The sequence below is a fragment of the Rhinolophus sinicus genome, linkage group LG11 (genome assembly GCF_036562045.2).
Source record: "Rhinolophus sinicus isolate RSC01 linkage group LG11, ASM3656204v1, whole genome shotgun sequence".
Classification (NCBI taxonomy): Eukaryota; Metazoa; Chordata; class Mammalia; order Chiroptera; family Rhinolophidae; genus Rhinolophus; species Rhinolophus sinicus.
In genome coordinates this window covers 28,078,815-28,098,705 of record NC_133760.1, presented here as the reverse complement: position 1 = coordinate 28,098,705, position 19,891 = coordinate 28,078,815, and the positions used below count along the sequence as shown (strand labels likewise).

The 19,891-nt window shown below is 41.9% G+C and overlaps 1 protein-coding gene across 6 annotated transcripts in view; it reads right to left on the bottom strand.

Moving 5' to 3' along the window:
* The window catches only part of LOC109433860 (fatty acid 2-hydroxylase), a 73,266-nt gene that overhangs the window by 5,488 nt on the left and 47,887 nt on the right, over positions 1-19,891 (bottom strand). For 3 of the 6 annotated variants that reach the window (XM_074314569.1, XM_019710396.2, XM_019710400.2), the window contains 5 exons: positions 9,226-9,681; positions 5,371-5,445; positions 4,304-4,487; positions 1,931-2,028; positions 709-844 (listed from right to left, as the gene is read on the bottom strand). In XM_074314569.1, the coding sequence (XP_074170670.1) occupies positions 709-844; positions 1,931-2,028; positions 4,304-4,487; positions 5,371-5,445; positions 9,226-9,681 (949 nt within the window). Of the gene's footprint in view, positions 1-708; positions 845-1,930; positions 2,029-4,303; positions 4,488-5,370; positions 5,446-9,225; positions 9,692-13,306; positions 13,712-19,891 lie in introns of those variants that run through there. The other 3 variants (XM_019710403.2, XM_019710411.2, XM_019710420.2) reach the window with 3 other exon arrangements.

The following is a 19,891-nucleotide window of genomic DNA, read 5'->3' as shown; positions in this document are numbered from 1 at the left end:
TGTGGCAAGTTATTCTGGTGTCTGATTTATGAAAGTAATAGCAAGTGTTCTTTCACTGTATTTAGGTTTTCAAAAGTGAGCTAATTTAAAGAACGATAACAATAACACTGGCAGAACCATGGATATGGTAAAAGCCATGAAGGTGGTCTGTGAATGAATGGCCTTTGGGGACACTTGAGTTAAAGAAACCCTAGACTGCATGTGAGAGTGAGGAGAGTTGCCAAGTAAAACACAGGACACCCAGTTGATTTTGAATCTTAGATAATCAATGACTTTTTTTTATTTAGTATAAGTATGTCCCAAAATTGCATAGGACGTACTTCTACTAAAATTTTACTTGTTATCTGAAATTCTGTACATCTGAAATTTCAGTAGAAGTATGTTTTGTAATATTTGGGATATACTTATACTAAAAAAATCATAATTGCCTCTCTGAAATTCAAATTGAACTGGGCAGCTTGTATTTTTACTTACAGGAGTGGCCTGGACGTTAAATTCAACCCTCAATTCTGTGAGCTGGTGGTCACTGGCTTAAGCCCCCCTTCCTCCTCCTGTCTAAGGGGTCAGAATCAGAACAAATAGTAAAATAATGTATGGAAGGGGACATTATCTGGGGTTCCCGGCCTGTTCCCTCCTCATCTCTGGGATTATCAGTAGGGGAGACAGACTCATTCCATTCTTCTTGCACCCTTTCACCCCACGTGGTACCTGTACAAGCCTTTGGCTGCTCCCAAGACCAGGATGATACGCTCAGAGATTCCGAGGTCCTTTTGTCTATCCAGCAGTTCCCTCAGGGTCCCGAGCTCACAGTACTCCATGACAATAGAGAACTGAGGTGGGGTCACTGATGGAAAGGAGTCAAACACTATGAAGATCAGCGCCACTCAGAGGTCCGATTCTGCAGCCCATCTCCCCTTTTCTCTATGAGAAAGACTCGGCTCTGCTATTTCCAGCCCTCTCAACCCTCCACCCCCATCTCACGAAGTTTGCTCCTCCTTGAATGGGTCAAATACCCGCAGAGTTTCCATACCTCTTCTCCACGGTATTTGGCATGTTAAAATTCTATTTTTCTCTTAGTTATTTGAGTAATGTCTCCTTCACTCAACTGGAAGCCTCTAGAAGGCAGGATCTATTTTGTTCATACAGTGTTCACAAGGAGATTAGTAAATATGTATGGAAGGAATGAATAACACACAGACTTCAGGGGCTGGGGAAGGGAGCTCAGACCAGAAGTGGAGGTGTCTGGTCATGGGCCTGAGATGCAAGAACCCACACACAGAGTGAGTCAGCCACCTCGACCACCACCCAGGAGAACAAATGTCACTGGAAGTTTTCCTTTAGTTGCCTGAGGCTGTGGAGAAACTTCCAGAGGGCATAAGACAGGAGCTGCTCTGTCCGCTCTGTTGGCAAAAGCACAAAAAACATAACCCGCAAGAGAGGCCATGCTATGAGATAAAATGCAGCCACATTAAAAAATTAAAATTAAAAAGAACCTGATATGTGAGGTTCCTGGTAAAGGGACAGGTTAATTTAGTGTTTAGGTTTGATCTACACTAATGATGATCAAAGGTAGATTCCTTGTTCAAGTCAGTCAGCTTGATAATGTTTTATAGCAACAAAACACACCCATTACTCAGGGCAACATCTGAACATGCCCCACCCTCCTCCCGGGTTCCCAATGGGCTGGTAGGAGAAGATGTGGCCACATTCGTGCAAACCAGCCCATGCACTGAAGCCAAATTCAAGCCCACCTCTCCGGAAAGAAGATAGAAACCTGCACCTTGGGACGTAAAAAAATTAACATTAATAATAATAATAACACTGTATGGATTCTACCGTTCAGCTGTTCTTTAAAAATGCAATGCATTATAATACAGAAGCCATATGACAGACGAGCAAAAGAAGGACCAAACCCAGAAGCACTCCTTACCAGTTTCATCAATGCAAATCCCAAACATACGCAGGATGTTGGGAGAATCAAATTTCTTCATGGTTCTGATCTCATTATTGAAAATTTGCCTCACCTTTCTATGAGGATAAAAGGGACAATTAGGATTTCAGGATTGGAAGTTCCCTCTGAGAACATTTAGTGTGGTGACCGTCTGTGTCTGTGTGGGGCATGAGGGATTGTCAGCATCTCTTAGGGTGAGAATAGCTGCTGTGATGAGCTTGGCCATGGATGACAGTTCCTGGAGCCCCTCAGATGTATTTGGCAGCAGAATTAGCATGTATAATACATGCTACAACATAGAAAATAAATATAACCTTGAAAATAAATATCATACTAAGTGAAAGGAGCCAGACACAAAAGGCCGTATATTGTATTATTCCATTTATATGAAATGTCCAGAACACATAAATCCATAGAGACAGAAAGTAGATTAGTAGTTGCCTAGGGCTAGAGATGGTGGGGGTGGGAACGTATGGGGAGTGACTGGCTATAGGGTTTATTTCTGGGATGATGAAAATGTTCTAAAAATCATATTGTGGCAACGGTTGCACAACTTTGTAAATATATTAAAAGCCATTAAATTATACATTTTAATGGGAGCATCTTAGGGTATGTAAATGATATTTCAATAAAGTTGTTTAAAAAAATGTTATCCTAATCCAAATCTCAATGTATATGTTGAGGAATGTGATAAATCTTCCTCTGATATTTATTTAGCTGAGTCAGCCTGAGAACTAAGAGTCAAGAGGAGGGAGATGCCTTACTACTATTGAGAATTACTACAAAGTCATAATAAAAAACAAAACAAAATACATCAGTGCAAAGGCAGACAAATGGACCAGCGGAACAGATTAGAGAGATCAGAGTCAGATCAATGGGAAAAACAGTCAATAGACAGTGTAGAAAAAATGGACTCAGTCTGAGGATAAAAATAAAACTAGGCCCTACATGGTATTACAACCAAAGGTGGGTTACAAGAGGAATTAAAGCCTAAATGTGGAAAATAAAACTATGAAGTTAATAGAAGAAAATCTAGAATAACTTTGCCTTCTAGGGGTGTAGAAGGGCCCTCAAGAGCACAAATAATAATGTAAAATTTGGGTGAATTTCATTACATCAAAATTTAAGATGTCTGGCGATGGACACTATGGACAAAATTATAGAAAATGTGATGAAAAAAGACCTTTCATCACAAACCTGAGAAACAATTAATTTCCACAATATACAAGGATCTTCTACAAACCAACAAAACAAAAACAGAAACTGGGACAGAACAAAGGGCAGAGGATATGAACAGACAATACAGTGAAGAGGAAACCCAAATAGCTAAAAGTCATAGGAATAAATGTTCAAATTCATTAGGAAACAGAAATGTAAATTAAAATAACTATCAGGTGTTACTTTATAACCTAAAGCAGGGCAATCCCACGGGCCAACTGGCCCGCAATCCATTGTTAATTGGCCCGCAGCAAATTCCAAAAATACATTTAGTTTACTTAAATAAACCAGGTGAGGCAATACATACTCCACCTCAAGTGAGTGGCCTGGCTCTTTGTGTATTTTACCGCCTATGGCCCTTGGTAAAAAAGGTTGAAAAAAGTTTGGACACCCCTGACCTAAAGGATGAAAACATTAGAAAGCTGGCTAATACCAAGGGAAATACGTAACTATAGAGCTGTCACACATTGCTGGAGGGAGTACAGGCATATACAAGCCATTCTGAAGAGTTATCTGGTAGAACTTAGTGAATTTCATACATGTATTTCCTTCAACCCATCAATTCCTCTCCTAGCAATACAGCCCCAAGAAACTCTCATACAGATCCACAAAGGGATTCTTAGGGCGGCGGCATTGTTGGTGGGAGAAAGTTGGAAATATTAGATTGAGTTCCATCCCTGGAAAAATAGGTAAAATGTGGATGTACACCACAGACAGCAGTCAGAAGGAAAGGGCTATAAGTGCAAGACATGTTCTATGATGTTGAGTGAAAAGGGTAAGAAAAGTAGGCAACAGACATATAATACTATCATTTGTGAAAATTAAAAATGTGCATGCGTATAACAACATACATTTTGCAAGCACTCATTCAAACAAAACACACTTTATTGTCTGTGGAGGTGATAGGGAACTGAAAGGAATACAATTTTTAAAATATCTAAATACATGAATAAAGAGAGAAGTTTCTAGAATTGAGGTTAGAAGATATGTGTCTAAGCCTAGAGTGGAGGGCAAGTCATACCCTTTGAGGCCCATGTTTCCCCCACTTTAAAATGGAGACAATATGCCTCTCTCCTTGGGGAGTTACAGAGAGGAAGTGAAATGATATATAGAGAACTATACAAAACGACTTACCCAGTGCTTACGGTCTGGGGGTTATTGAATACTTTTATGGCCACTGAAGATTGGTGGTATTTTCCTTTATAAAGTGTGCTGAATTCATTTTTCCTTAGCAGGACCCAATCAGGTTCTGAAAGCTCCTCCTTCTTTATCTCCTTGATTTGATATTCTGGGATCGTCTTCACGGATTTCTGTAAGGCTGACCACAGGAGAGAGAGAAGGAAATAAAGAGTCAATGAAAAAAAATGGAAGAGTCAATGAGGTGAGGAAGGTGTCCTAAGGGAGAGACGTCTTAGTTTAATATGTGAGTGGGAAGCCCTCCGCCATGAAGCAAAGCTGGTCCTGGCTGGAGCTTCTGATTGACTCAGCCTGGGGGAGAGGTTCCAGTGCCTCCGAATGACCAGTAGAGACAGAGCTGGAGGGTTAACAGAACTTCCTTCCCCTCCTCTTCAAATCTTGTCTGTCTCTCCAGCCGAAACCTCGATTCCCATGCTTCTCTCTCATATTGGAGTTCTCCCTACTCCTATGGACACGCAGCTTGGCACTTGAACATTTAGCATCTTGTCTGGTCATTTCAGTGCTAGTAGATACAGAGTTCAAGCTCAGTGAATCCATTGCCATGCTCACATGTCTCTCTTTCCTCTCCCTTCTTCTACCCCATGGCTGTGAGCTCCTGGAAGGCAAGGTCTTTCTCTGCAGCTTACTTTCCTCTACGCATGGACTCTGGCACAATGCAGATACTCACAGATTTGTCAAGTGAGTGATGAATGAGTATTTTTAATTTGATTTGAATTTCTTTTTGGAAATTCAGCAAATTGATGCTTTGATGCTACCTAGAGGAAGTTTTCATCACTTTGACAGGTGCTAGAAGATATCTTGCTGGTCAAGAAGTACCCTTTAAATGCTACTCCGTGGACAGAAGCCTGGATAGTCATGAGCACATCCCCAAACCTGGGGGCTGCTGTCAGCCACCCAGCCCAGAAAATGGACAAAGGTGGGAGGGGGGCAGGTTGGAGTTCCTAGTAAACAAATGACGTCTAGTTTGGGGGCAGTCAGAAGCAACAAGACACATGATAACTCACAGCGCTTCACGATTTTGATGATTTGTTCCATGATTTGCAATTGCTTCAGTAGAACTTCCTTACTTTCCTCACTTCCTGCAGGAAAAAGAGCAGCAAATAATCAAAAAATAGAAATACTAATTAAAAGCACACCAAGATCCCATTTTTTCTATCTATCATATTCATTGCAGAGGGAATTACTACTGCTCATGAATATTCAGCTTTCTACTTCTGAGCACACAGGAAGTGCCTTGAAGCATGGCCCTGTGACTTGCTTTGACCTAGACATGAAGCGAAAGAGAAGTCAGGGAAGTTGGAGTCAACAGGAAAGTGCCATAACACTGGAAGTTCCTGGAAAGAGGACAACTACCTTGGGGAGTCCCCTGAACTTTGCCTGAATAAGAAATAAACTTTGTTTCTTTAAGACACTGAGTTTGCTTGTTTGTCTGTTTTTTAACCATAGCACAGTCGAATCTATCCTTTTTTATATACTCAGAAATACATTTTAAAAATGATAAAACTATATAGGGTGGCCAACCATTCCTGTTTTCCCAGGACTGAGTAGTTCTGGGGACACGGGACCTTCCGTGCTAAAACCAGGAAAATCGTTTATGGAGAAAAGTATGGAAAAACAATCTCATATATTATTGGAAGGAGTGATATTTGTATAACCTCTGTGGAGTGCAAGCTGGCAATCTCTATCAAATTTAAAATGCCCGTACTCTTTGACCCAGCAATTAGACCCAATAATTCCGTTTCTACGAATTGTTCCAAAACATATCCTGAAATATACACAAATATACAAAAAGGTGGGACTATTTACAATTGTGAAAAATTGGACACAACTTAAATCTCCATCAATAGCGAGCTGCTTAAATATACCTGGTCCACGCATACCAAGGAATACTAGACAACTCTATGGAAATTTCTGTGGAAGAATATTCAAGATTATTTAATGAGAAAAGCAAGAAGCAGAACAGTGTGTTTAGGATGCTACTGATTGTGTAACAATGACAAAAAAATACTTATACTTACGTCTCTGGAAGTTTTATTCAAGAAAAAACTGGTAAGAGAGATTGTGTCTAGGGAAGGAAACAGGTCCCTTGAGGTCAAAGGTAACAGGGAGATTTATTTCTCACACTGGGCCCTTTGTGGACCTTTTGAATTTTGTACTCTGCAAATGTAATACCTGATGAAAATGTTTCTAAAACATGTAGAACAAGAGCAGAAAGTAAATCCTGTCCTCCAACTCGATGGTACCAGCATGGCTCCCACCTCCACCAGGAAGTGGACCAATGAGCGCTGAAGATTGGGAAGGCTGGGGGCCGATCCTGCCTTGCAGCTGGCTCAGCCTCCGCACCGCCCCAGCCCAATTCCTGATTCTCTTCCTCCTTGGCAGAGGGTGTTTTTTTTTGGGGGGGATTATAGGTACCTCATTTTCTCTTATTCAGAAAAGGACCCATTTTGCCCACAGGTCTCCTCCAGATCTTGTTTGCCCTGTCTGAGTGTCTCCTGCTGACCTAAATGGGGAGAGACCGTTCTCCACATCAAGGTGGCAAAACAGTTATTCCTCTGGGCTCCAGCACCCAGAAGGTTGATCCCTAATGTCCTTCACCCTCTCTTCACTTCCTCTCTCCCACCCACAATCTTTACAAGAGGGAAGGGTTTGGAATTCATAGCGCCAGGATCTGAAAAGGGATAAAGAGGCAACATTTGTTTCTGGTGGCCCTGACTCCACTGTCATACCCCACTCCAACCTAGCCCAGGTGTCATCCCCTTAGAGCCTTGTCCTTCTCTAAGTCCTCCTAGTTCAAGGGCCACTGTAGTTCAAGCCACTGTCATCTCTTACCAAGTCTCTAAAGTGGTCTTCTAGCTGGGCTCGCACTTTCACTCTTGCCGCCTGCTATATATTGAATTATTGGTCCCAATTTTTCACTCCTATGTAGTAGCAGTATACAGTCACACCCTGGCCATGACTCACAGAGGACATACTGCACTTCCCTGTCCCTTCATGTTGGGCTTGGCCATATGACTTTGGATGCTAGTGGATGTGATACAAGTAGAGGCTTGAAATGTGCTGGCACCGTTGAGCTTGCCTACTTGCAATTCTGCCATGAGAAGAATGTTGTTCAGGTTCTCACTGCTCCTGCAGCTTTGGCTCCAGAATAACACATGCTAAACAGACCCACATTGGACCTGCTGCCTGGAGCCAAGCCCAGCCAAGCCCACTTGAGATCCGAAAAACTCCAATAGACCCACCAATCTACGAGCAGGAGAATTAGTGACTAGTGTGTTAAGCCTCTGAGTTTGGGATGGTTTGTTATGCAGTACTAGTGCAGCAACTGACTAATACACACCACTACAGTCCATTTGCCACATCGCAGCCCAAGTGACTTTCTTTTAATACAAATCAAATCATGACAGGCCCATGTTTAAGGGCGTCCCTTCACTGGTCTCCTATGACTCTTAGAATAAAATCTACATTTGTTATCATGCCTCCAAGGCCCCGCACAACTGTGCTCCTGTATCTTCTGGCCTACTTCTCCACTTTCATCTGGTACCACTCTCTCTGCCTCGCCTACCACACAAAAGCCACCCTGGCCTTCTGGTTGTTCCTTGCACATGCCACATTTATTCCCATCTCAGGGTCTTTGCATTCCCTGCGTTCTCTGACCGGAATGCTCCTCTCCCTCATCTTCATATGGCTTGCTCCTTCTCATTATTCAAGGTCTCCATTCAAATGTCACCCGTCAGAGAGGCTGACCACTCTCTCTGCACCTACTATCACTTTCCGTATCATTACCCTGCTAATGACTTTCATAGCCTTTAGAGAAAACTGTATACTTAGCTCTCTATCTGCAGACTTTATGTTCCATGAAGGCAGACATCTTGTCTATTTTGCTCCGCACTGAATCTCAAACACTTAGAACAGTGCCTGGCATACAGTAGATACATGCCTCATAATGACTTTTTGGTCAATGACCGACTGCATAGACAACGGTGGTCCATAAGATTCTAATGGAGCTGAAAAATTTCTATTGCCTAGTGATGTCAGAGCACAACAGAGTACTCACGTGTCTGGTGATGCTGGTATAAATAAGCCTATTGCGCAGCCAGTCATATAAAAGTATAGCACATACAATTATGTAAGTACATAATACTTGATAAGAAATGACTATGTTACTGGTGTATTTCTTTACTATACTATGCTTTTTGTTGTTATTTTAGAGTGTACTCTTTCTACTTATTTTTTTTGTCTAAGTTTGCTTGTAAAACAGTATGTTGTTAGGCCGGGAGCAGCCTCATAATCTCATGTTTATTGGTCCCTTGATGGCATCATTTTCACTTGTGCTTGCTCTCGTGTTGTTTTGTACAGTAACACGCTGTGTAGGCTTGGAGCCTAGGAGCAGTAGGCTGGACCATCTAGGTTTGTGTAAGTGAAGTCTGATGCTCTCACAATGATGAAATTGCCTACTGATGCATTTCTCAGACCCTATCCATCCTTATCCATCCTTAAGTGGCAGTTAATTCTTCCTCTTGGGTAATTTTCATATTAACTGAAGGTCCTAGAAACACAAAGGCTGGAAGGAATTAGCTTCTGGAATTCCAGGTATCACATCAGAGAGAGAAGGGAGAGGCAAAAAAGACTTATTAGTATCATTCCCCTCCCACCCCAGGCCCTGTCTCCCACTCTGGTTTGCCCAGATTTCACCAGCCTCTACCATATCTAGGCCCAGCGATGTTAGGAGGTCTTGGTCACATGAATAAACACCTGCTCAAACCTCTTCATCCTTCCTGCTTCCTGGTAAATTAAAATGAGACTAAAATGCCCCAATTACACCCCCCCCCACACACACACACACAAGTAAACCTTACCACTCAGTCCTTGGAAGACTCTCCAATCTTCCTCTGCATCCTGCTGATCTTCTTTTTGCCAGCAAGCTGTTGTTTTGATGCTTAAACTATGCACATACTGATGTGCTTGAAGCTGCAACGAGAGCTGCTCCCAGACATATTTCAGATTCTCATTTATGTCATCAAAGAGCCTTTCGTTCTTCTTTACTGTTAGAAACTTACGGATATTGGATTTATTGCTATACTTATCTATCTTCTTCTTAGCAGCCTGTAGGACAGCCTGGAAACGGTCCACGGTGTTGGTGATCTCGGGGGGCAGGTTTGTCTCTCCTTTGTTCTGAAGCGTTTGTAGACACTCCAGCAGGTGGCGGACACGGTCCTTTAGACGCTCACACTGTTTCTGGCAGTATTTCATCTCTTCACATTGTCTGTAGATATGCCAGCCAAAGGAGATGATGTCCTTCAATTTATCCATACCTGGAAGAAACTGATAGAATTTGTTAAAGTCCCAGAATCTCCTGAATATTAACTACGGGGCTAAGGGAACCTCAAGGGTGTCTGTGATTTAAATGCTGAAGAGGTCTCCCCACTATTGTCATGTAAGGTAGAGACGACTTGCTGTCCATCAAAATCTGTTCTGACGTTCCACAATAACAGAGTTGTGGCTGGGAAGAGTTGGCCCAGCTAGGACTGGATCTTTCAACCTTCCTTGGGGCTTGATGTGGCCATTTGACTAGTTCTCGCCAATGGGGTGTGAGTGGATGTGATATGTGCCACTTTAGGGTGAAGCAGGTTTGTCTCCTCTAACACTATCAGCTGGATGCAGAGGGTGATGGGAGCCCTAGGGGTGGTAGAGTTCCAAGAAGGAAGAATCCTGGATCCCCGAATCATCACTTAGAGGAGGGCTGCTCATAGACCTGGAACATCTGCCATGGACTGTTAAGTGAGAGAGGAATAAACTTCGATTGCATTTGAGCCACTATATTTTTGGGCCTATTTGTTACATCAATTTAGCCTATTCTAACAAATATATCCCACCAAAGTATAGGGGTGACTATAGGATGGTGGGTTGCAAAGCTCAGGCCCTGTCTAAAGAAGGCAAGGGTTACCCAGCAAGTCATTGACTGTTACTCTCCAAGGATAAAAAGTCCAGTGGTGGAAGATCTTCTAGTTTTGAAAGAACAGTCAGAAATCTGGATTTTTATGTTAAATCTCTCAATTTAAAATCTTGCAATCAAGTTAAAAAATGTTTGAGAAACTGTGCAGTCCAACACTGTGTGGGTCAAATAAAACATGTCTACCAACTGGATATTGTGTCTGAAGTCCCAATTTGTAACCTCGGCCACAGTTGGCCAAGGATATTCAGGATTGTAATAGAAGTTGGCTTCTATCAGTTTCAAATTTTCCTTTCTGTCTCTTTCCCCAATGTTTGAGCATCCCTGCCTCCTTAGTCCTCACCCCAGTCCTCTCTGTTGTATTTTTAGCAAGCTTAATTTTTTTAGCCTCCTCCATTGGCCAATGCATCAGTAAAACTTCACGTTGTAAGTGCTGCCCCCCTCAGAGGCATTTGCAACAAAGACCCAGGGATTTTCCAGGCCGGAGGAATTGTAGTAGACATTTGTGTTGCCTTTGAAGCATCCATTTCTCTACTTCCTATTACTGCCCAGATTTTCAGTGGCTATCTGCTTCTCCCCAACTCAGCAATGTGTTTGTGGGGAGCTGACCCCATCCCTGGTTCTGAGAGTGAAACTTTGATGTGTCTAAGTCAATTCTCAATCAAAGGAGATTTTGCCCTACTGGGACTTCCAGCAATGTTTGAAGACATTTTTGGTTGCCACAACTGGGGGATGGGTGCTAGTGGGTAGATGTCAGAGTGCTACAGTGACAGCCCTTCAGCAACAAAGAATTAGCCAGCCCAAAATGTCAATGGTGCAGGGTTGAGAAACTTTGATCTAAGTCATCAGTGATTGGTTCAAAACTGGGCACCTGGGCTAACTTGAGTGGAGAGGAAGGTTTGCTGAGGAGATTCCTGGATCCCCTAAGACAGCCCAGTTATATTCTAACTCTTAATATCGCTCTTTCTCTCTCTCTCCTTGGAATGTGAGTGAGAAAGATTGGAGCCCCAATCCTAAAGCCTTGGAATGAGGTTACCCTATGGATGGCAGGATGGAAAGACAAGAGGAATCTGAGTCCTTGATGACAACATTGAGCCACAGGTTTGAACTGACCCTGAAGTCTATCCTGCTCCTCAGTTACAGGTTTCATGAACCAATAACCTTCCTTATTGTTTAAGCCCGTTTGAATCATGTTTGCTGCAACTACAGGCAACTGGGTTTAATAATGAATGATGACAGTGATCACAAATCTCTCTACTCACAAACTATATGCTAAGTGCTACATGCCATGAGCCTACTGTTTTATAGATGAAGATTCTGAGGTTCAGGGAAGCTGCATTTAAGTAAGTACAAGACCTTGGAAACAGTTTCCAAAGTACTTTTAAACAAAGTTAGTCTCAACTGCTGAATGAAATAGATAGGATACCTATTATCACCATTTTAAAGATCAGATAACAGTTTGGAGAAGTCATTGGCTGGAAACCCAAATCTGGCTTTAAAGCATGAATAAGAAACAAGCAGAAGTGAAACCAGATTAGCAACCAGTTGATATACTTTTGTTTTTGTTGCCTTAAAGTTATATTGATCCGCAAGGGAAGTAACAGGTATTAGAGCAGGCTTAAAAAGACTCAATGGATCTCAGGCTACCCAGCTATTGTCAGTTGCTGAGCAAATGCCTTCAAGGCCATTTTTTGGGACTCGTGAGGGCAATGGGCTTTACACTTTTCTCCCGTCCACTGGAGACAGAAGTAGAGGTGAAAGTGTTGCTCAAGGAATCTTATGCAACAAGATCAACTTCATAGCTTCAATCTCCAATTATCTTATTACCAGCTTCATCAAAAAGCCATATCTCAGCAATAACTAATCAATAAAGATAATGAGGAGAATATTCCACTCATAAAAGTAACAATTTAAAACAATAAATTTTACAGGAAAAGTGATGACATGGTATGAAAAAAACACACAAAACAAAGCTTGAAGAAATGAAGAGAATTGTTATATTTCTGGCTGGGAAGATAAAAAATGACAAACCTGACAATCCTTCCCAAATTTAAGCCCAATTTAATGCAATTTCGATAAAATTCCCAGTGGTATATTTTGGTATTGAAACTAAATGATCCTAAAGTTAATTTCAAAAATGAAATTAGTAGGGATAACCAGGATTTCTTAAAAAATAAATAAGAGGACTTACCTATAAGATTAAAATATATTAAAAATTGTAATAACTAAAATTGCTTAGGGCTTATTAAGTATATGATAAAGATATCAAAAGGATGAAAGGGAACATAAATACATATATACTTTGGCTCAACAATGTGAATTTCTAGGAACTTATGCTATAGAAAAGCTTGTATGTGCACAGATAGACGGACACTAAGATTTTCATTGTGGTGCTATTTATAACATGTAAAACTGCTAACAACCCAAGTAAGAATATGTTCATATATTACTTATAGTAAAACAATGGGGGGGGGGGAGTTACCGTTTTTAAAAGTGAAAAATTTTAAATTTTAGTAACAATATAAATTCATAAATAATCTAATTCCATTTCCTCCTCTCCAAAAAAAAAAAAAGGTATGAGGTACCCCTTTTCTGATGTGGCACTACTCTCCTTGTGCCTAAAATGGATCCCAGAAAAGGAAGAGGGCATTATCAACAATTATTGGAATTATCTATCTCGGTAATTTCCCCACAGACAACCTGGCGTTTGTCTGTCTAGGGCTTCTTGGACGGTTCTTCTGAGCCAGTTCCCCCCCCCCCCCAGCCCCCTCCACCGTGATCCCCGCTCCCATTCCACTGGCAGAAGCAGTCAGAGACCTACCGCAAGCAGGGAGCTCCACCATCAGAGCGGAGGAAACGAAACCAATTGGGTCCTGAGTTCCAAGAAGTAGGACATTGAGTCACCCCCCCACCCCCACCTCCCCTCACTGCCCAGGCATCGGCCGCAGCCCCTCTGCCCTGAGCCCCAGGACGACCTCCAGACTCACCCTAGTACCACCTGAGGGCGTCCAATCTGTCCCGTGCCCAGTTTCAGGAAGACACCTCTGGCTCATCCGACGACTGCCTTCTGCTCAAGGGAGAAGTCGGCGAGGGCTCCCCCAGGAAGTTCCGAGTCCCTCTGCCTCCCTCTCTCCGGTGCCCTGCGCTCGCGCTCCCACTGGTCGTGAGGGACTCGACAGGATGCCAGCTGCAACAGGGCTGTGGTTTCCTCCAGAAATGAAACCTGAGCGGGCACACTGCCTTGGCTCGGCCCCTGCAGCGTCTCCCCAGTCAGCTTGTTGGACGGCTGTTTCTATAGCTCTTGCGCCCTCCAGAGGCCAACGCCCAGAGCAGGGAAGTCTGACGTGCCTGGCAGTTCTTCTCATGGTTCTTCTTCTTTCGTCTTTCGTCTTTCGTCTTTCTTCTTTCTTCTTCTTCTTCTTCTTCTTCTTCTTTTTAATTTATTGGGGTGACAACTTCACATGGTTCTTGCTGCCAACTGCCAGGCTCACTGGCCCTGGCTCCCTAGAAGTCCTTTCTAGGCAGTTCAGAGAGAAGTCTCCTTTCTTCCTCCTGGTGTTCTCCTCCTGCCTTTTCTACACTCTCCCCACCTTCCCAAATTCACTCAGTTCACTATTTATAGAGTACAGTGAATCCTCACTTAACATCTTCCAATAGATTCTTGGAAACTGTAACTTTAAGTGAAACCACTATAAAAAAACTGAATTTACCACAGATTAATAGGTATAAACAAGAGTCAAGTATGGCATATTTCTGGTCACAAAAACATCACCAAATTTCTAAATAAAGACCCTAAACACTTCTAATGTTAAACATTGAAATAAATGTGAGCTCTGCATACATTTAAGAAAGATTAATAAAAACAAGGAAGATAATTACTCTCCAACCTTCTTATTCCAGTTCAGGGCCAGGTGGCCAGAGGCTCTCCCTGTAGCTCAGGGTGCAAAGCAGGACCCCATACTGGACGGAATGCCCTTGCATTTCAGGGTGCACTCACACCCGTACACATTCACTCAGACTGGGCCATGTAAACACGCCAATTCACCACATGTGCGCATTTTTGGGATGGGGGGGAAAACTGGAGTCCCCTTGAGAAAACCCACGCAGACATACCAAAGCCAGGCAAAGACACCACAAGAAAGCCAGGCAAACGCCACACAGTGCCCACAGCTGAGAACTGATTTCTTTCTTTTTTTTTCTTCTCTTCAATGTTAAAACAAAACGACATTGAACCAATCTATGTTATTTAAAGATCTGCTGTACTCACTGGTTCCAAGCCCTCTGCTTGGGGTGGGGGAGTCAGAAAAGAATATAATGTCCCAGGGAACTACTATAACCAGGACATACAATGGGAAGGATTGGATGAGCAAAAAACCATGTGAGCCAGAGAGAAGGTTCTTGTGTCTGCTTCTCTGTGCTTGAGAATAGTGGGTGGGGGATGGGTGAGGGAAGAGCCACACCTAATGGGGGGGAAAATCACTTCCTCCCCAAGGTCATTGCAGTGCTTTCTGTTATAGTGTGACATGTTTTATTAAAGTTAGCTGTGTCCCCAGCTATAAAGTCTACTTGATGTCATTCATTTACTCATCAGACTATTTTCCTCTGAAAGGACAGAATTGGATTGTCTGACAAGACTTTTTGGGTTGGAAAGGCAGAGGTGGAGGATGTCTGGGGTGTCTGTTTATTCATTTATTTGTCCCTACTATTGTTCTCTATCTATTGTATCATCAGTGGCCTTATCCTAGGTCAAGTTCCCTAGAAGCAGCGTCTGAGAGATTCAGATACATGTGATTTACTGAAGGGAGGCTCTCAAGACAAAGGGTAGGATATGGCAGGGAAATATAAAAGCTAAGCAAGTATGTGGTCCCAGTGGAGACTAGCTTCAGCCAGATTCCAAGAGAAGTTTTGGAGCACGAAGCTCTGGAGCGACACACAGCTTCCATTCTGCCCAGGAAAGATCTCATGTTAGGTCACAAAAAGTCTTAACAAATTTAAGAAGATTGAAATCATACCAAGTATCTTTCCTGTCTATAATAGAATGAAATTAGAACTCAATAGCAGAAGGAAAACTCGAAAATTCACAAATATGTGGAAACTAAACAAACAACTCTTGAACAACCATGCTCAAGATATTCATTGCAGTATTATTTAAAATAGATAAGATGTCCACCAACAGATGGACAGATAAAGAAAATATGGTATATACACACAATGCCCTTTAAAAAGAAGGAAATCCTTCCATATGCAACAACATGGATGAACGAACCTTAAGGACAACACGCTAAGTGAAATAAGCCAATCACAGAAAGACAAATACTGTGTGACCCCACTTATATGAGGTGTGTAAAATTCATAGAATAAAAAAGTGGAATGATGCCAGGGTCTGCGGAGAGAGGGAAACATGGAGTTACCAATCAAAGGGCACAAAGTCAAGCACAATAAGCTCTAGAGATCTGCTGTACATTACTCATAGCCACCAATAATATATTGTACACTTAAAAACTTGTCAAGAGGGTAGGTCTCATGTTGAGTATTCTTCCCACAATAAAAAGAAATAAAAATGACTATAAAATAATACTATGAACAATTTTATGCCAACCAATTAGATAACCTAAATGACATAGACAAATTCCTAGACATACATAAATTACCTAACTGACTCGAGAAGAAATAGAAAATCTGAACAGACCTATAACAAGTAAAGAGATTGAATCAGTACTCAAAACCCTCCCAACAAAGAGAAGTCCAGGCCAGAGGGCTTCACTGCTGAATTTTACCAAACATTTCAAAATGACAACATCAATCCTTCTCAAACTCCTCCAAAAACAGAAAAGGAGAGAACACTTCCTAACGCATTTTATGAGGCTAGCATTACCCTGATACCAAAACCAGACAATGACACCACAAGAAAGAAAACTACAAACCAATATCAGTGACAAATGTAGATGCAAAAATCTTCAACAAAATACTAGAAAACTGAATCCTAAAATGATTAAAGGATTATATACCATGACCAAATGAGATTTATTCTAGGAATGCAAGGGTGGCTCAACATGTAAAATCAATGTAATACACCACATTAATAGAACACAAAGAGCGGGAAAAAAACCCCATGATCATCTCAACTGATTCAGAAAAAACATTTGACAACATTCAATACCCTTTCAGGATGAAAAGACTCAGCAAACCAGGAATAGAAGGGAACTTGTGCACGTGACAAAGAACATTTATGAAAAACCCACAGCTACCATCACACCTAATGGTGAAAGACTGAACGCTTTCCCCTAAGATCAGGAACAAGAATGCTTGCTCATTTTCACCACTGCTGTTCAATATTTTGCTGGAAGTTCTAGCCAGAGCAATTAATTAGTCAAGAAAAAAATAAAGGCATCCAAATTGGACAAGAAATAAAACTATCTCTGTTCACAGATGACATAATCTTGTATTATAGAAAACTCAAAGAATCCATAAAAAAGTATTATAGTTAATAAATGAATTCAGCAGAATTTCAGGATAGTTGCAAGATTAACACACAGTAATCAGTTGTTTCTATTGTACACCAGCAATGAAAAATACAAAAAGGAAATTAAGGAAACAATTCCATTTACAATAGCTGTAAAAAGAATAAATTATTTAGGAATAGATGTAACCAAGTACATGAAATGACCTGCACACTGAAAACCACAAAACATTGCTGAAAGAAATTGAAGAGCTATGGGAACTAACTTCTGGACCTCACCTTTCTCCATCCTGCCTATCTCTTGCCAGTACCTGTCTCTGCAGAAAAACTGGCAGTCAATGAGCAAAGGAACACATGGATGCATTTCAAACAGACCAGCCTCACAGGGTACTGGGTGGGATGGGGAGAGATAGAGAGCGGATGTGGAGGGCAAATGGAAGATATCTAGCACATCTCATAATTCCAATGTCTGATGTTTTTGTGGGTACATTTCTGTCGCATGTTGTTTCCATCAGCTTTTACTAGTGCCTTCTTTCCTTGTGTGTTTTGTTTTTATCATGATCTTATAATCCTTGGAATTTTATTTGTGGGAATTTTTTGAGGCCTGGCTTGAAGTTGCATTTCTCCACAGAAATTTGAAAGTGCTTCTTCTGAGAGCCTTGTGGCTTTACCAGCCAGGGATATTTTACACCAAATTTTTGACTTGAGGTGTTTCAGATGGCCCAGTTTGCGTGAATTCAGTCCTTAGACCTCCATGAAGGCTATGGTTGTGGTTCTGTATTCTCAGAAGAGTCTTTCTCTGCTCCACGCAGGCAGTTTTACTTTCAGTGCCCTGGAAGGTGGGTTTGTTTCTGGCTCAGTCTTACATTGAGGATATAGACCTGGGGGTTCGGTAGCAGATACATCTGGAGATCCTTGTCATGTCCCTTCCGTCTCTGGTCTTCACCTCAGTTGTGGTGGAAGGTTCTGTGTGAACACTGTCTCAGCTTTGATTTCAGCTATAGTTCTGGTGGATGGGTTTTAACAAGTTTACACACAACTTGTCCTGACTGCATCCCATTTCAAATGCACACACCCATCTTTCTGCTCCAGGACTTTTGTCAAAGCCAAGGAATCTGGTTGGCTTGTATGCCAGGACAGCCCATAAGTAAGGAGGGAGTCGACACTCCTAATCCTCAACCATTAAGAGAGGAAACAGGTGGATAAATGTTCCAGCCTCATGTCCTTTAGGTGGACCGTTCTGGCAGGTATTCTGTCTGCTTCTCAAGATGTCCCTGCAGAATCTGTATGAGAAGCTCACATACTCATACTTACACGGCTCCCCCACTTTCCCTTTCTAATACTTCCCAATCTGTATTTCTGCAATCACCTCCCAAATAAACTACCTGCATCCATGTTCTTATTTTAGGTTTTGCTTTTTAGGGAACCTAAATGAAGACAGGATCACACCACCCACCCCTTATTCTTTTGCCAAAACAATTTTTTTTCTTTTTCTTATCGTTTCCTCTTTTTCCTTGCTACAAACTTATAAGGTATCTGTGATGGAGTGAGGATACCAGTCCCACAGTTTTCCAAATTTCACATTCATGCTGTAGCACCCTTAACAGATAAAATTTATTCATTATGCTGTTATCCCCTAACTGTAAAGAAAGCTCCAAATTTTTGCAGCCATCGTATCTTATATAGAAAGTTAGAACTGGAAAGTTTACATACATAGTTCCAGTTTCCTATCAAAGATGATAAACGAGACAAAACAGTAAGACAAGCGAACAGGTAAGGTGGAAAAGTGCTGGAATTTTACAGTCACAGACATTTGATTTCTAAACGGTGAGGGCAGTCTTAAGGGGGCAGAACCTCATGCTGCCATCAGAGGGCAGCAGAGGCAAGGGAACAGGTGGAGAAGCGAGGACCAAATAATGCAACCTGCCAGAGATCTGATAGAGGCAAGACTAGCATTTATTGGGACCTGTTACACGTTGGGCAGTGTGCTGGCACAATAAAAAATTGTACAAAGTTTAAAGGCAGAGATTGGAGGCCAGAGCCAATCAAGAAGTGGAACAAAGTCAGTTAAGAAAGCAATTCTTCAAGTCAACCAGGAAATGTCGAAAAGACAGCAGGTCTGGAAGTACAACGCCAGAAATAAATATAATGGTTATGGGCTCATCCTCTGCCAGGGCAGCTGGATTGTTGCTAGAGAATGAGGTAAGGTAAATTGGTAGGATCATTAAGAGACGGTCAACCTGCATATTTACTTTACATTGACCAGAATTTAAATGGCCTTTGCCTGAGCAAGCATTAAACTTTCTTGATGATTTTTGTATCTTCTCCCACTACAAAAATAAACATAATCACATGCCATAAGTTCCAGGCTTTCTCCTCATGCTAGATGTGTTGGAATTTTGATAATATCCCATGCTTGCTTTAGCATCTCATCTTTGACTCTTGCTATGTCTCTTGCACTTGATAAAATTATCTGAATCTACCCGATGGTCACTGAGTTCGGACTATACCGCGAGTGCCAATAGGCTTAAGGTTAAGGGCTTCGTGGCACCTCCTATATTCTTCTCTTCTGTAAGGTGGGGTTCACGCTCTCCTCCAAAGGCCTTGTGGAAATTGCTAACCCTCTGGGAAGGTATAGTGGGCACAGTAGGAAGCTCTGGGGGAATCCATCCGATGTTCACTGAGTGGACATTTTTTATTAATAGGCTGGCTTAGTTTTGTGGATCTTTTTCCTACTATTTTCCCCCCTAAATATTCTCATTACCATGCTACAAACTCACTTGGATTTTGGTGTTTCTTACTAGTTCTTTTTCAAACTTTTTAAATAAGTATTTTTTAATTAATTTTTTGTTCAAACTGGCTCATCTTAGACTTTTCTCTGGTGCACTTGCATATTCACAACTAGTTGATCTCCTTTGTTCTTCCTTTTGGTTTTTCCTTCCCCTTGTGTGTGATGTTCCGTAGTTAGCTTCCTAGTACCACCTAGGAAATGGAGGTTGTGATTTCTGCTGCTAGATTCCCGGAGCTAGAGGGATGGGTGGCTCAAACAGGTGGCACTCATCGTCAGGCCAGGAGCTGCAGGGATAAAGCCATCGCATGGCTGCCAGAGCAG